Source organism: Cadophora gregata (genome assembly GCF_030347475.1).
Source record: "Cadophora gregata isolate MNR1 chromosome Unknown scaffold_3, whole genome shotgun sequence".
NCBI lineage: Eukaryota > Fungi > Ascomycota > Leotiomycetes > Helotiales > Ploettnerulaceae > Cadophora > Cadophora gregata.
The window spans coordinates 2,266,863-2,277,052 of NW_026695926.1; the positions used below are offsets into that span (position 1 = coordinate 2,266,863).

The 10,190-nt window shown below is 47.9% G+C and overlaps 4 protein-coding genes across 4 annotated transcripts; 2 read left to right on the forward strand and 2 right to left on the reverse strand.

The window, feature by feature from the left end:
- Nucleotides 1-122: 122 nt before the first annotated feature.
- On the reverse strand, nt 123-1,235 carry ONS95_009271 (uncharacterized protein; the record flags this gene model as incomplete). The annotated part of the gene is made up of 1 exon (XM_058502851.1): nt 123-1,235. The coding sequence occupies one exon, from the start codon at nt 1,233-1,235 to the stop codon at nt 123-125; it is 1,113 nt and encodes a 370-aa protein (XP_058361782.1).
- A 410-nt stretch (nt 1,236-1,645) lies between these two features.
- On the forward strand, nt 1,646-2,822 carry ONS95_009272 (uncharacterized protein; the record flags this gene model as incomplete). The annotated part of the gene is made up of 2 exons (XM_058502852.1): nt 1,646-2,056; nt 2,112-2,822. 2 exons carry the CDS (start codon nt 1,646-1,648, stop codon nt 2,820-2,822), a joined length of 1,122 nt encoding a protein of 373 aa, XP_058361783.1.
- Nucleotides 2,823-3,864: 1,042 nt separating this feature from the next.
- On the forward strand, nt 3,865-6,520 carry ONS95_009273 (uncharacterized protein; the record flags this gene model as incomplete). Its single annotated transcript, XM_058502853.1, has 2 exons — nt 3,865-5,489; nt 5,539-6,520. The coding sequence occupies 2 exons, from the start codon at nt 3,865-3,867 to the stop codon at nt 6,518-6,520; spliced, it is 2,607 nt and encodes an 868-aa protein (XP_058361784.1).
- A 1,755-nt stretch (nt 6,521-8,275) lies between these two features.
- Nucleotides 8,276-9,833, reverse strand: FBP1 (Fructose-1,6-bisphosphatase). The gene is made up of 3 exons (XM_058502854.1): nt 9,454-9,833; nt 8,614-9,398; nt 8,276-8,560 (listed from the first exon to the last, which is right to left on the reverse strand). The coding sequence occupies exons 1-3, from the start codon at nt 9,564-9,566 to the stop codon at nt 8,430-8,432; spliced, it is 1,029 nt and encodes a 342-aa protein (XP_058361785.1). The 5' UTR covers nt 9,567-9,833; the 3' UTR covers nt 8,276-8,429.
- Between the last annotated feature and the right edge of the window lie 357 nt (nt 9,834-10,190).

Below are 10,190 nucleotides of genomic sequence, written 5' to 3' on the forward strand. Positions count from 1 at the left end.
CATACAAGAATCCGTGATTCTTTTCGGAAAAGTTCTAAAGCCTCGGAGAAGGCTGAGAAGTATGAGAATGGGTGAACTTCAAGGCTCAAGAGACAATGTAAGCAAGTATTCTCATTAAAGATTCATTGTGTATCAGGTGGCAAAGTTTCGCTGAGCACTTCAGACGCTCTTCTCTTCCCACGAGTTTTAATTGTACCTGCACCGACGAATTTCAAAACCCATTCTCGAACTCGTCGCGTCTTGTCCACTTGAGGTTGCATGCCTTCCTTAGGTACTAGTTCACCTGCCCTATAAATTCCACCAACATCAGTCTTGTCGATTCGATTTCTGTAAAGAAGGTGAACCTTGGTCATTTCCTTCCTCAAACTCTGTCCATATACCTTCCCACGAAAGCTATTCAGAGCGACATTGCGTATTAGTACCACATCTTGCGGCCGCAGACACTCTAGCACCGTCCTCATATCTCCTCCTGTGGGCTGAGAAGACGACAACCAGAAATTGACCCCAAATCCGGATTTTGTCTCGTCGCCAACGAGTATTTCGACCAATGAGACATCTGCTCCTCGACGTGTCCTGACTGCCCGGGGCTGTGGCAAGGAGATGATGCCAACAATGAGATTTACCGTCATTGTCTGTGGTTGAATAGAGCTAAGATATGCTGCTTTAGGAATGTTCTTGAGGTCTGTCAAGTGACCAGCTATGGGCACTTCCTTTTTAGACCCAGGTGCTTGGTACTGAGAATCGAACGAAGCAGAGTTCGATGAAAATTCATCACTCGTAAAAGAGGATGGTCCTTCTGATGTAGGGGCTATTTGAGAAGAAGGCACATCTTCATGGCGGGCGTAAGATTCCTCGTAGAACTGAGACAGGACTTGTGAGACGGACGCCTGAGTCGAAGGGAAAGAATCGCCTAATATTTGAGCTTGGGAGAACTCCAACTCAACTTGTGAAGTGGTGAAGAAGGAAGTGTCTTCGGCTTCCTGAGTTTCTGAGTACCCTGTAAAGAGCTGGTATTGATCGAAGTTGTCAGGCGGTGTCAGGCCTGTGTTCAAGTGTTGACGGTTTAATGGCAGAGATCTCCATTGTGGATGACTTGATACAGCGGATACAGAGTCGGATGCGAGCCCTATAAACTGGGCAATAGGTTCGATGAAGGTATTCAGAAGAGCATCTTGATCCCAGCTGAGGGTACGAGCTGACGGAGAACCGGTGAAGAAGATCAAACCAGGAGCCATCTTCCTGTGGCCAATGAAGACAATTTCACTGCATCCTCTCGGACCCGACGGGAAATTTTAGTGTTCCGGAGATAAAATGGAACATGAGGGCGTTAAAAGCCAGATGCCATGCCTCGTTGGATGCAGATTACTATTTCTACGAAGGAGCCGCGTCATCCCTAATAGAACTTTATCAAACAAGAAATGAAGTCGAGGTGTCAGGATAAAGACATCGTGTCCGCTCGTCTCCCCATCAACAGAAGACTGTTGTCTGGAGTTGCACGTTTGTCAGCAACAATTTGATTACAAATCGCGGATCTGATTAGCACAATACGGCGCTCGGAAGACGGAAGACCCCACGTACGGAGTAAATACATACCTTAGGTAGCGAGGGCAGGTACCTGGAGTTGGTGTCTGCGCCCGGCCCCACCATGTCGGCTTCGACATACAAAAATACCCAACAGTCCCCCAGAGTTCCAGCACCGCAGCAGCGCAAGAGAACTATGGCGGCCACTTTCAAATCATTCCTAAATACTGCACGACAGACAATATCGGGTACAGCCACGCCAGCCGGAATACCGCCTTGCACCGAGCTTTTCCCAAAGGTTGACCCAAAAGTGGACGGAGACGATTGTGACCATGATTGCAATTCCTGTGTCGTCAAATATCCCAAGGGCTTCAAAATTGAGGAGGATGACCAGCTTTATGGTCAGGTGAAGGGATGGAGTACACATGTCTTGGTTGCTACTGGAAAGACGGATTGGGTTCGAGATGTCGCAGATGAAAAAGGAAGTCTCATGGAAGCGATTGAGAAGAAAGCAGATGTGAAAATCAGTAATGGCGTGAGTAAATGTTGCGAAATGTCTACCAGTACCCATATGCTAATTGCCTGTGCAGAGACTCATGCTATCAGCCTCGAATATACCCACTCCGACCCATTCCTCAGATTATGATGAACCTACGACAGTCCTGCTTCTCCCCGCCTTTATTGTGGTAGAAAATGTCACTCCCAAATCCGTTAACACTCTGATCTCCGAATACATCAATAAAGCACCAACAAATATGACGCCTCTTGGGCCAGTTTCCATACCCGCCTCAATACCAGACGCTCTTCCTACGGCGGAACAACTCACTTCTCGACCTTCTCCACACCGCGCACTCATACTCCTGTGTTCACAAAAGACTCGAGATGCTAGATGCGGACAATCGGCGCCACTGTTGAGAAAAGAAATGGAACGACATCTGAGAATTTGTGGTTTATACAGAGACCTAGATGACGAGAGACCTGGGGGAGTAGGCATATACTTTATTTCGCATGTTGGAGGGCATAAGTACTCCGCAAATGTTATGGTCTATCGGAAGGCAAATGCTTTTGGACTCGACAAGGTTGAGAGAGGAAAGCTGGCTGGCGAAGTATGCCCGCCACCTTCAAAGGGAACCCCCGATGAAGTGCAAGAGGGTGCTGCACAGTGTATGTGGATTGCGAGAGTCAAGCCGGAGGATTGTGAGGGCATTATTAAATTTACAGTCCTGCAAGGAAAGTTGATCAAGCCAGAAAGCCAGTTGAGAGGTGGGTTTGATAGACAGAAGGGACTGTTCAGTTGGTAGGAAGGCCAATTTTGGTCCGCATCAGCATAGAGGAGCATGCAGCATGTCTTGGATTGACTAGAGGCATTAGATAATTAGAAATTTAGACGGAGTTGATGGAGCATTTGGAATGACATTTGGGGTTCTGGAATGCAGGTATTCTTGCAGGCAGCTCTTATTGACTCGAAATTCGTGAACAAAAATTGCTTCCATACTGGTGAGGTCAGATCTATGTCACTTGTATCTCAAGCTTTCGACGAAGCATTTAGAGCCCTTCCATCACTCTCACAGCACTGACGACGCTAATAGCTCTCAAAGCTTGCCAAGAAAAGGAGCTCGTCGGAACATGATAATATGATATGAAAAACACATCTGATGAAGTGTTGGATTGCTTTGATCGTTAACTCAGGCGATACCAGGATGTTAACGTTCACTTGTAACCGGACATGCTCAATGATTAGGCAGGAGTTGCCTAGATGGGACTTTCTGAAGCAAACAAGAAAGGAAAGGTTGGTATGCGGGTTTTAAAGAATGTAGACTAGAATCGCGAACTCCAGTACGCTATTCACGTAGCTTCCTGGCTTTGTCGTGTCGGCTTATGCTAGCATGTAAGATTGTCATCCACAGGCGACTAATTTTCGTACCTTCAATTCTTCCTGGGCTGATCAGCAATCTTGAATTCTCTCGTGGACCGCCCAGCTTCCCATTCCAATCAGTTTATCGAGTGGTTAGGATAGCAGGCACTGGAGAAACAGGGCTTTGGTCCTTAGTTGATGTCTGATATACACCACGGAGATGATAACAGGCTTCAATTGACCTAGAAATCACGATCACGATCCACTGATGTGCAGAAGGGCTAGTGCTTTTCAAGCGTGGCGGGTGGAGCTGGGTAAATTCATGGGCGTTGCCCCGGGCAACCAGTCTATGATCAACAACATCGTGGGGGAGCTCGATCTTCAACCTCATCCTCCACATACCATTGTCGACACGATGCCCATTATTTGCATCACTGCAATATAATCTGGAGCAGCAACTGGCATTATTATACGAAGTGTTGCTCATCATGGCTTCGCATTATCCTCAGCCGGATTCTTACCACCACACGCGCCCCAAATCATCTGTACTCGCCGGTCTACCTTTCATTCACAGGAGAAACCCCTCAGCCGGAGCTGTACTCTCTTCTAACGCACCATCCAACGAGTTCGTCGCCACTCCAGTGTACGAAGCAATGCCGTTTCTTCCACCGGACCATCCCCATTCTCGAGCCCTGGGAGAAATCCATCAGAATCAACAACCTCAACCTCCAGTCTCGCCAAAGAAATCGAGGGAGGGGAAGCGCCCAAATACGACTGAGGAGGGGTTCAAGTCGCTACACAAGAAAACTTTGAGTTCCATCTCACTAAAGTCTTTGGCTGGCAGAGATTCCGACAAGGTTACAAAACCAAAGGAATCCAAATCCAGCAAGCCGAAGAAGACGAAATCATCAACCAATCTCGCAACCCTCCTCTCGCGCCCAAAGTCGTCGAGAAGTCTACACAAAGAGGCCGAAGCCGAAGCTCGCGCACAGAAAGACAAAGAAAACCAAACACCGATCTCGTCGTCGCCTTCAGAAGCAACCCGACCCCCGCCAATATATGCTCAGTTCTCCACCGAACATTTCGCGAAGCAACCACTAGGAGGGAAATTTCTTGAGGACGAGATAGACCGATACACCCCGGAGAATTACTCTCCAGGAAAGCAGCGCAACTTTTTTCAGGGGCCTGGACAACAACCTACTCTGACCAAACGCGATGAGACTCTCGAACGACCCAAGATGCCATACTTGCCTAGCAGCTTCAGCGTACAGGATATTACCCGGAAAGTTAGCAATGGATCCAGGAAGAGTGCCGAGCTGATGCGTCGAGTCTCTGGGGGTAAACGGCCAAGCTTTGACAGGAAAACAACAGGATCCTCTGCTAGATCTGAGAGCTCGGACAAGGCAGCTCCGACCAAAGGCCAACGAGTAATGGTCGCTGTATCAGCCTTTGGAGGAAAGACACAGAAGGTAGATGCTCAACCAGAGCAAGTTCTTCAGGACAAAGATGTTGATCGGGAGTTCGAGGCCATGTTGGACAGAAGAAATATCCCAGAACATCAGCGTGGGAAAATGAGAAATCTTGCTATGTCAATGAAGAAGGATTTCGTTAGACAAGACTGGGCGGAAATAGCTGCTGCAAAGAATGGAAGACCTGGAACGAATGGTAGCGACTCAAGTGCTGATGCTACCAGCGGTACCCAGGCTGTTCCTGAAGTCAAAGCTAAGAGGCCCAGAAGTCGGACGTTTACCTTGTCGAGAGGAAGCAGCAAGGAGCCGCAATCGCCAACTAAGAAGAAACCCGAAGGGACATTCGGAAAGCACACACGCACCAAGTCGACCGAAAGTGGAAATGGAGCAGGAAAATCATTGGCCGCAACTGGTGTTGCAGCTGCTCAATCGATCATCGCCAAAGCCAAGGGACAACTGCCAGATGATTTTGTCTCCTACTTGAGGAAGGTTCAGAAGCCTGAGTTGGTTGAAGTTGGCCGGTTGCATAAGTTAAGGCTGCTTCTCCGCAACGAGACCGTCGCTTGGACAGATGATTTTATTGGTCAAGGAGGAATGGAGGAAATTGTTGGCTTGTTGCACAGAACTATGGAAGTGGAGTGGAGGTAAGTTATTCAGACACTTTGAATATTTGAACATACTAATGTAAAATAGAGAGGAGCACGAGGACGCTTTGCTTCACGAAGTCCTGCTTTGCTTGAAGGCACTTTCAACGACTGCTCTTGCTCTTCATCATCTCGACAAGATCCAGCACACCTTATTCCCCGCACTTCTACACATGATATTTGACGAAGAGAAGAAAGGACCGAGCGAGTTCACCACTCGTAACATTGTCACTTCTCTTCTATTCACATATCTCAAATCCGCGCCGATCTCCGAACGAGCTCACCGAGCCAAGATACTTCTCTCGTATCTCAGGGATCCGGAACCGAGCGAGTCACAGCGACCTGTCGGCTTCGTCCTTGATATGCGACGTCCTCGGCCATACCGAGTCTGGTGTAAGGAAGTAGTCAATGTAACCAAAGAAGTTTTCTGGATCTTCCTTCACAACCTGAATGTCGTCGCGCTTCCAGGTGCAAGACACCACGACAGCGAGACTATGTACGAGACAAGTAACGCAGCCATCGCCTCTTTAATGTCTAATAGCAGTTTCGATAGCTCAAACCCACACCACATTTTCATGGCCAGACACTTCCCTCAGGAACTTCCACCCGTGCCGGCAGCTCCATACGTGGGAGGAGTTGAGTGGGATGCTACAAACTATCTCGCCTCACATCTTGATCTTATCAACGGTATTATGTCATGTCTACCCACAAAGGAAGAACGGAATACCCTCCGCGAACAGATGCTGGTGTCGGGTTGGGAGAAGTGCTTGGGAGGTACACTTCGCTTATGTAAGGAGAAGTTCTACGGTGGCGTACATGCCGGCTTGAGATGCTGGGTTGCAGCAGCTGTTGACGATGGTTGGGATACCCGAGACGTACGAAACGGTCCTTCAGTTGAGCCCAAGAGTCCGGTGAGGCAAAGTCCCAAGAAAACTGCCGCTGCTTTGACACCTCCACCGAAAATCGATATGAAGCTGGACTTTGCGGGAGAGAAACAAAGGAAGCCTGTGAACGACGATGTTTGGCTATAGCCAGTGTTGAACTCGATTTTTAGTGTTGTGTCTATATTCGCCAGGGGACATGTTTCTGCTTCGGCAGGATGGAGTTCGAGTCATGGTGGGTCACCAGTCCTTTGATCATGGCTCTCTTGTTCCTTCTATTGTATCTTGGGTTGTTGGGTTTGGGTCAGTGGTTTCTGGTTTCTGGTTGCCGTTTCTCTCGCCTTTCTTACGATGAATACGAATGGGTAATGATTATATGAGTGCGGAATGCATAAATTGAATATCATGAACTAAGTCCTGTCTGTCTTGAGTTCTTTGCTAGCGTGATTCCGAGTAATGTACCGACTGCCTCAAGCCCATTATCCGCAAGCTGCCTTGAATATAGCGGAATCGAGGAGGGGAAAGATCCGCTAGCAATTAAGCAACATTCTCCTAGGTGGATGAATTTGACATTTTATAACACAAGTGTGTACCTCAATCATGAGCTATGGAAGACTCCAATAGATATCTACTGTGGTCTTTCATCTAATCGTCTCGATAAACCCACCTGAAAAGCTGCTACAACAAACTGGAGCCCGACAGGCTCACGATATATATATAAATTGGTGTTCCTGTCTTCCAATAGCTTAGGGCATCACAGACACAGGAGCTGGAAAATGTGTTTCATTCTGATGCTGCCCCTTACAATGGGAGAGCACTGCAGTGAAGAAGGTTCAAAAGAATGAAACCTAGCCCCAGAATAGGAATAGACAAGGTCCAGAACGGATACCATATAAATTCCGAAAGCAGATATCTCTCTACGTATTATGAAGTCAGTTGTCACGATTTACTATAAGCCAATGAGTGGCTCATGAAAGGTATCTGTTTATTCTAGGTTCTGGCTGGCTGAAGAGCAACGGATTGTGGTGCTTTTTTTTTTCAAGGTTTATTGAATAGCACACTAGTCTTCAAAACCTATGATGCAAGTTGAGTCATTTGGCAATTTGAGAACTGTGCACAATAACATTTGTGCCGAAGCTGTTTTCGACCTTTGCCTCGCTTAAGATTGGGAGATGTTTTTTCTTCTTCCAATTCCAACTACATCGGTATAATTTTCCGCGAACCTTGCTCTCTGCTGCTTCTAAGAATCTCAAAAAAATACTCTCTCTGTCAATATTTGTAGTATTGCGCATTATTACCTCTCAAAGTCTCTTTTGAGGCCTCGCAACGACCCTCCAGAGGCAGCATATAATATGGTTGCAGGTAACTAGTTGGAGATGAAAGTTGGGACTGGGTGATATACGCGACGGGCGCTTGTAACTGCTAGAGTGATGATTGAGAACAAAAGTCTAGGTTGAAAGACACAGCTGCTTTTATGAGGAAAATGGTGGAGAGGGCATGAAAGGTGGTGAAGCTTGGTGGCTGGCCTGTTGGCAGAGTGATTAGACAGAGAAGGTACAAATTGGGAAGCGGTTGGTGAATGTAATTGTTGAGGACATAGATGGCTGTTTGCATGGATAAAGCTGATCTTGGTTGGGGTTACATGCTCCAGAACGATTTGGTGGGGGGCCAAAGCTGAGAAGCCGTCAGGGAAAGGACAGCAAGAGGTTGGAACTGCACTTACTCAGTCTTGGGTCATTTCGGACCTCTTACCTTGGCCAAGGTAGAAAGAGGCGTGTGGGATTACTGTGAATTTCTATGGCAAATGTACGCTTTCCCAGGAAGCAACTTAGCCTCGGCTGTTGGATAAATAATTACTCGCTTAGGTAGAAAATATGGAGGGAAATATGGGATGGAGCGCAACTACGAAAGCGTTTGGACTGGACTTCAATTTGCTATCTCATATCATCTCACGATTATCATTCTCCGAGTACTCCTCATGATGCATTACAATCTGTGAAACAAATTGCTGCCCAACAAGATCAAATCCAATCCAGCCTAAACATTCCCAAAACAAAGCTCACTTGTGGAAGGATTTGACCTTCTCCATCTCATCATAACTACCCATGAAAATGCCCGATCTGTCGTGGATATGCGCGGGTACAACTTCCATCAGTCTGTTCATCTTGCTGTCCAAAGCCTGTCCACCAGCTGCTAAAGGTTAGAAACAATTTCATGAATATTAATAAAAGAGGTCGACTCACCATTCTCGAATACCATCGCCATAGGAGCACACTCATAGAGAATTCTCAGCTTTCCTTTGGGACTTTTCTTATCCGCAGGGTAGGCAAAGATACCACCATAAAGCAAAGTCCGGTATGCGTCAGCAACCATACTACCGATGTATCTCGCAGAGTACGGCTTTCCTCCTTCCTGAGTGGGGTACTTCAAGGAGTTGAAGTATGCCTTGGTTGGCTCCTCCCAGTACAAGGAGTTACCCTCGTTGACTGAGTAGATGGCTCTCGATTTTGGCATTCTCATATCCGGGTGGGTAAGAATGAATTCTCCGAGCGCGTTATCCATCGTGAAGCCATTGACAGTGCTGCCCTTCATGGTAATGACCAATTGGGCCGAAGCACCGTACATAGTGAACCCCGCAGCGACCAATTCCGTTCCTGGCTTCAGTAGATCTTCCTTTGTACCCTTCGATCCCTCTGGCAGCTTATGGATTCCAAAAATCGTGCCAACTGAGACTCCAGCGTCCAAGTTGGAGGAGCCATCGATAGGATCACATGCCACTGCATACCGAGCTCCTTCGTGTTCTGGGAAGTATATGGCCTCCTCCTCTTCTTCGGAAACGAGAACGGCGCACTTTCCGGACGAGCGCATGGCTGCTATGAACAGATCATTGCCAATGACATCGAGTTTCTTCTGGTCATCGCCTGTGGTATTGCTGGAGCCTGCGAGGCCTGTGAGGTTGATGAGAGTTGCTCGTCGGATGTAGTAGGCTATCGATTTGAAGGAAAATTGCAGGGCATGGCAGAGTAGTCTAGGAACTTGTCAGTCGTCTTTTATTTGGGGTCTGGGAGAAGCCGGAGACGCACGTAAAATCTCCAGTGGCTTCCTTGTGTTTTGACTGTTCTTCTGTGAGGAAACGAGTGAGGGTTATGATGTCTGTATTGATCTTCTCCTGCTGAACTGCACCGTTGGTTGCCATGATGTAAGATTGTGACGCGGAATATTAGATGTTTGCTGGTGAAGAGAGGAGAAAGAAAGTATTGGAGAAATGGGTAGGAGTTTCAATTGAGGATCGTTTTATGGGTTAAAGTTGGACCTCGGGTCGAGACGGAGGGGTTCCGGAGGGTCAGAGATGAAGCTTTGAGACGAGAGTTGACGAAGGAACTCGGGGTATTGTGAGGAACAGAAAAGATATGGGAATGTTGGAAGAGGGGATGCGAAGTAAAGAGGTGGGAATGGGAATGGACTTCTCTTATTAGTATTTGACGCTTAGGCACTGGCAGGCTGGCATCACACGATGACCCACGGCAAATGTTTGCTGGGTTTCAGTAGGTACGGTGGGTAGGCAATTCTGTGAAATCATTGCTCAGCTTGGGCGGGCCTGGCCATGACATGCCTTCTCGTGCGTGCGGTGCGGTGCGGTGCTGTGCAGCTCCTGCCCCGCGTTGCTCGGCATAACGACCGCGAGGGACCCCGCGCTAGAGCACACGGACACGGACAGGAGGAGGAGAAGGGAAGGACAAGGAGGACGAGGACGAGGACGAGGAATGGGCGATGATAAACCGGCACAGGCCTCAGCAACACATGTATATCCGGGACCCAA

Bases quoted from the DNA above. Each gene is read 5' to 3' on its own strand.
- FBP1 (XM_058502854.1), bottom strand. From the start codon at position 9,566: ATGGCAACCAACGGTGCAGTTCAGCAGGAGAAGATCAATACAGACATC. The intron at 9,399-9,453 runs GTGCGTCTCCGG...ACAAGTTCCTAG, and splicing joins GAAGCCACTGGAGATTTTAC to ACTACTCTGCCATGCCCTGC. The intron at 8,561-8,613 runs GTGAGTCGACCT...AACCTTTAGCAG, and splicing joins GGCGATGGTATTCGAGAATG to CTGGTGGACAGGCTTTGGAC.